Raw genomic sequence first — 6,709 nt, forward strand, 5'->3', positions numbered from 1 at the left:
ATTTAAAAATGGTCACGTTACCTAATATACATAGAGCAACATATTCTATTTATCTGTATTATGCATGATGTCTTTTTTCTAATGAAGTATATTTGATATTTTGATCTAAATTACGACTTTTAAACGACTAGATTTAAACAGACAATTAAGGAATATGTCATGTGTTTAAATGATCTACAGTCATTCCAATTTTCAATCAGACGTCTGTTCCTGTAATCCCACTGAAACTTAGTGTTTGATGACGTCACTATCGCAAACTTTGTTCCGAGCGCAAAAGAAGTTTTCATCTTTCATCTGATTTAAATGAATTTGTGTGATCATATATATAGATGAGATCTTGGACAAGCTCTTTTTGACAATTTTTCGATGAACAGTTTTGATTTAACACCATTGACTTTGACAAATTTGTTGGTAAAAATAGTTAATGATGGTTTCCCTTATTATTTTAGTGTCAAATTAAGCCACTTATTTGAATAATTGAATAATCTTGTATTCTTAACCATATTAACAAAAGATCGCTGAACTAGGTTTCTTGTTTGCATCATTTGCATTAGACGTATGAGGTATTTTGTATTGCATTATGTTACATTTGTGTTTTGAATTAGACATTTCTACATAGCAGTAGGTTTTTGCCGCTTTCCTCCGCTCTACGCGTGCTACAGACTGTACACGTTAAAGATCCCTCGATAGTTGGAAATATAAAAAACGTCTAGTTGTTCAGATGGGACAATAAACTGAGGCCCCATGTCCTTTAGGCTGTGTACGTTAGATATATCTCGACAGTTGGAAATCGAAAAAGAGCAGGTTAATGCCGCTGTCCTGGTAATAATTTCCTCGTTGTCTTTAATCATTAGCCCACATAATGCAGAAAAGTAGGACGTAAAACTCATTTCATTTTTCAAATTTTGTCATTTATATTTTAGTATGTGGGTACAAATTTCCCTCATTGTACACTGCATGGCATTGTCCATCTTAATTAGCTCAATTATAAAAGTAGGACGTAAAATTCATTTCATTTTTTAGAATGTGGATACAAATATTCAAATGTAACATCTTTGTTTCCCTATCCCTACGGAACAAGACCTGTATCTTATTCAGCGGAATGTTATGAAAACTGTGCTAACGATACCAGATGTTCCACTGCTGCCAAGGATCAGGGTACAAGATGTCAACTTTACGAAACACCAGTCATCTTCGTGTCCTTGGGTGGAAATGAAGACCAATGTATTGAAAAGTGCAACGAGATGAGTGAATGTAAAACGATTGGCATTGGAAACGAAATGAGTTTTTTCTGTTTTTTATTTAACGCCACCTTGGACAAGATTCCAAATAATATGAAAGACACTAGAGCTTTAACCGTAGCAGAAAAAATCTGCAAATAATAAAATAAACATGTTTATCATGATATAGACCTATCTCTTTTTTATTTTCGGCAATAACCTTGGGTATAATGGGGGTGAAAGCCGACTTTAGAAGCACAGGCATCAAAATTGTTCTTACCTTGAGGAGGATTCGTCTTATACATTGACTGCAATAGTCACTTTCTTGTATCACATCTTCACAGTGTCAAGCTATTACAAACTTAGATCTAATACCTTGACTGCAGTAGCAGAGGCACCAATTAGCGGCCCGACAGAAAGACTGTTAACTTCGACTGATGCCTTGACCACAATAGTCACCTTTCTTGAATCACATCTTCACAATGTCAAGCTATTACAAACCTCGTATAATACCTTGACTGCAATAGTCACCTTTACTGTATCACATCTTCACAATGTCAAGCTATTACAAACCTCGTATAATACCTTGACTGCAATAGTCACCTTTACTGTATCACAGAAAGGCTGTAAACAATGGCTGGCACAGGAGGGGTTTGGTCCGATTTTATCACCATCAGTTTAAAAAATGCCTGGTGCTATTGCTGAAAATGGTGGCAGTGTACGATAACATCGGCATCTACATGTACAAACCATATCAGAACGAGATTAATTGTTTGCACCAGTTTGTCAAAGGGACATTCCGCTTTTTTTTATAGGTCAAATTTTTTTAGCTCAAATTTGTGAAAACTATAAACCGAAATTTTCAGATATGTAGGTCAAATTGCTAAAATCAACAAGGGCAATAACTCATACTAATTATTTTGATTCTTCTGATTTTCAAATATGTTTCCTACGTATTTTTAAGGTTTCAACTAATAATATCGAGGTCAAATGTATTGAAATAGTATTGTAGATGATCAGGTCTAAATTTTCTAGAGCTGGACAGTGGTGTACTTAAGACTAGCTGGTAGTCGCTGGACCACATCCTAGCATTTGAAGCAAAATTGTTGAAGAAATTGTTCAAATAAACTTATGATTCCTATTGTTGTTATCATGACAAGGTAATCCCTTGCTTCAATACAATAAATTAATCCCCCCTCCCCCTCAAATGTCATTGGTTGCAAATTAAAGATTGACATGTCCACAGCCAATCTCATTGGTTTACATATTAAAGAAGTCTGGCTACATGCATAATACTAAGACACGTGCCTACAAGTGATAGATGATATCCAATCACTACTTGATAATCTTCCTCTGATTATCTTAAATAGGTAATCTCCCTTCTTAAGACACGTTCAATGATAAGTAATCATCGTTCTATAATATTTCACTAATCATCTCCGATTGAGAGTAACCGAGGTTGTCTACATACCCTTGAGGCAGACGTAGATAACAGAGGAAAAAGACATAAAAACGCAGCCGTAATGCATTCCATACGTCTGCATGAAGTCCAAGTGTATGGGTTTATCCTTGTTTACGATAATGAAGATAAATATTTAGCAGTCGAGACAAGCCGATGACCCGAGTGGTCGCGTCTGACCATGAGGGGGAAATTGCTCACAATATCATCAAATATGTATGTATTTCGACTTGATTAAACCGTTTTGTGAATCTTACATATGAGTTTTCATCCGGTCGAATGGTTCGTATATCCAAGAAACCGAATTTATATGGTAATTCCCTCCTGAAGACACATTCAATGATAGGTAATCATCGTCCTATAGTACATTACTGATCACCTCTGATTAAGAGGCCTTAAGAGAAAACGAAGCCTTAGTCCGCACCGGGTGGATTGGGCGTTAATTTGACCCCAGGGACTTGGAGAAACACATGAAACCTAATTTAAACTCTCTAGGATATATGCTCGTGCAGCGATACAATTCGGTTGCTTTGACGTATGCCATGCATTACGGCTGAGTTTTTTAAGTCTTTTTCCTCTGTTATCTATGTCTGCCTCAAGGGTATATAGAGAAAAATAAAAAAGGAAAATCACTTTGATGTTTAGCAGAATTTCTTTAGCATTTAGGGGGCATCGCTCTGCATATAAAAGGGGTATCACTCTGATGTATTGGATCATTACCCATGTATAGGGAGCATAACCCATGTATAGGAGGCACCACTCGTGTATAGGGGGCATCAATCTCTTGTATACAGGTCATCACTCTGGTGTTTAGAGGTCATCACTCTGGCATATAAGGACATCACTCTAGTATTTAGGGAGCATCACTCAAGGGTATAAGGGGCCCCAGTCTTGCTCTCACTCTGATATTTAGGGGCATCACTCTGTGATGTATTTGGGCATCATTCTGATATTAAGGGTGCATCACTCTAGCATTTAGGGGGAATCAGTGTGATGTATATGGGCATCACTTCAGTATTTAGGGGCATCACCGATGTATAGGGGACAGTATTCTAGCGAGGTATCACTCTTACTACAAAGAGTATTACTCTGGCATATAAGGGCATCACTTTGATTTTTAGGGCGCATCACTCTTGCTTAAAAATTGTATCACTGTGATATAGCGACATCACTCTGGCACATAAGATGCATGAACTTGATATTTAGAGGGCATCATTCTGATATTTTAGGGTAGCTCTGATGTATAGAGTGAATGTCACTCTAGCATGAAAGGGCATAACTCTGCTATTTAGGGGGCATAACACCCGCTAAGAAAGGGTATCACTGATTTATAGGGGACAGTACTTTAGCATATACGGGCTTCACTTTGATATTTACGGGCTTTGCTCAAAAAGGGTATCCCTCTGATGTCAAATAGGCATCACCCTGATATCTACAGGGCATTGATGTATATAGGGTATAACCCTGGTGTATAGAGAACAACACTCTGATGCCCAGGGCTCTCACTCTAGAATTAAGGGCGCATCACTCTGATGTGAGGGGTATCACTTTAGAATTTAGGTTGCATCACTCTGATATATTGGGCATCACTCTGTTATACAGGAGGGAATCATTCTAGCATTTAGGGGGCACCACTTGGAAGTAATCCGATTTGGCTCAAGTTGTTTTCCTACTAATTAGACACCAGGGACTTGGAAAAACACTTGAAACCTAAAAAAAAAAATGAGTGGAATTGAGTTATGAAAAAAAGGAAATTTCTTAACAAAAAGGATTATTGCATGAAAAGTGTTCAGATACAAATAAATTTGTATCTTCAAAAGTTACAAAGCTAGAAAGCTGAAATTAGACCCCAGGGAAAAGCACATGAAACCTAATAACGGACTCCATGGGTCATGACTAAAGAATAGAATCTCTATAACACGATATATCTATTAAACTAAATAATTATTGAAACTCGCTTCTACTTTACTGTAAGGTGCATCTGGGTGAAAGATGTGCTTTATAAATACATCTTGATAATAATAATAATAATAATAGTAATAATAATTCAGTTAGAGCTATGGAATCTGTAAATGACGTCATGTGCATGGTTTCATCGAACAAATGGTGGCTGTGGGTTCTAGTCTCGGTCGGCGTGTGAAAGTCTGCCACACCAAAATGATTTGGGTTTCGTTTTGCTTTGGTACTTAGTTTATCATATTCCTTATTTCCAATTGATAGTTCTAATTGCGTCTAAGTTAAGTTTTTCTACTTTATTCGCGTCGTGTAAACTGCAATTATTCCAAAGTACGTCACAATTATCATAATCATAATCATAATTGTAGAGGGTTTCAAGTGATTTTCTCGAAAGTCTGTACTTCTGAGACAATCTATTAGCTTTGAAGTTTTGGATATTAGACAATCGATGTGAGTGGTCCAGGAGCAGGTTTTATTAAAATATATCCCTAAGTGTTTATGTTCGTCATATAAAGTGGTATTATTGAAACGCAGATTGAAGGAAGGTGGTTTTACTTTCCTTGAGAAGGTTATGCATTTAGTTTTCAAAGGGTTGAACGTTACCTTCCACCTTTCAGACCATTGAAATATGGCTTCCAAATCATTATTAAGAATATCACAACTCCTCCCCTCGTCTCCAATAGTGAGATAAAGGGAGGTGTCGTCTGCGAATAATCGAATGTTTGATCTAATATCACATGTGATGTCATTAATATATATCAGAAATAATATTGGCCCGAGGACTGAGCCCTGGGGTACCCCAGCTTTAAGCACTTCTCGTTGGGATGTCTCGCCTTTAATTACTACGCTTTGTGTTCTGTCTCGAAGATAGCTTTCTAAGAGTTTCAGAAGATTTCCTCGTATGCCTATTGAACTGAGCTTATGAATAAGACCATTCAGCCAAACTCTGTTAAATGCTTTACTTATATCAAAGAAGACCATTTTGACTTCGGATCCACAGTCTAGTGATTTTGAAATATCATCATAGATGTCAATAAGTTGATATGTCGTAGAATCGTTTTGAGTAAATCCGGATTGATATTGCGATAGTATGTTGTGATCTATAACAAAATTATGGATATGTTTATGAATAACCCGCTCAAAAACTTTACCAAGCGAACTTATTAAAGATATTGGTCGATAATTAGAGCAGATACTTGGATCGTCTGTTTTGAATACTGGGACTATGTTCGCACATTTCCAGATATCGGGGAAAGTTGAGTTTTCTTGACAAAAATTAAAAAGTTTTGAAAGCGGATATGAAAGACTATTTGAGCATGTTATTGATAAGATCGGGACCGGTTGCTTTAGTTGTATCTAGAGATTCCAATATGTTTTGGACATCCCGTTGTGTGTAAAAAGGTTGGGCGATTTCAAAGTTATTACATGTAAGGGGAGGTAATTCATCGTTATCATTTTCAAGGTTAGAAAGTGATACGAAGTGCTTATTAAAAATGTCAGATTTGGTGGAATCTGAGTAGATGATATCGTCACCACATATGATTGGTGGTATATCTTTAATAGAGTTTCAAAAGTTTCCACCAGTGATGATCATTAAATTTGTTTGAATTTATCGTTTCATCAAGTTTAGCATAGTATTCTCGTTTAACTCTCCTTATCTCTGAGACTACAAAGTTTCTCTGCGCACGAAATAATTTCCAATGGTAATCATCTTTTATGTGTTTCGCAGTTTTGTGTATCCTATTTCGTTTTCTTATGATCTTTGGTAAATAGCCGTTCATCCACTCGGTGTCACGTGATCTAATCAACACTACCTTATGAGGAACAAATATGTTTATCCCTTCTTGTACTTTGTTCGAAATTTCTCTGGCACAATCATTTACATTACAACTATCCAATATATTATTCCAATCATAATTAATGAAAAAGTTATTAAGCTCCAAAGAGTTTAGGTCGTTGTAATTCCAAACGGTTCTCTGGAATGGTTTCCTGTTTATATTTTGAAAGTTTATTTAGAGTGTTATGGGCGAGTGATCGCTAATTGTACAAGGAAGAACTTTGGAAGATGTCACAA

General features: G+C 36.4%; 1 protein-coding gene across 1 annotated transcript in view; it reads left to right on the forward strand.

Moving 5' to 3' along the window:
• LOTGIDRAFT_174664 (hypothetical protein) overlaps positions 1-1,382 on the forward strand; it is a gene marked incomplete at both ends in the record, with an annotated part of 2,807 nt that extends 1,425 nt beyond the window's left edge. The window contains one exon of the mRNA XM_009054007.1: positions 1,024-1,382. Within this exon, the coding sequence (XP_009052255.1) occupies positions 1,024-1,382 (359 nt within the window). The remainder of the gene's footprint in view (positions 1-1,023) is intronic.
• Positions 1,383-6,709: the final 5,327 nt, after the last annotated feature.

Source organism: Lottia gigantea (genome assembly GCF_000327385.1).
Source record: "Lottia gigantea unplaced genomic scaffold LOTGIsca_208, whole genome shotgun sequence".
Classification (NCBI taxonomy): domain Eukaryota; kingdom Metazoa; phylum Mollusca; class Gastropoda; family Lottiidae; genus Lottia; species Lottia gigantea.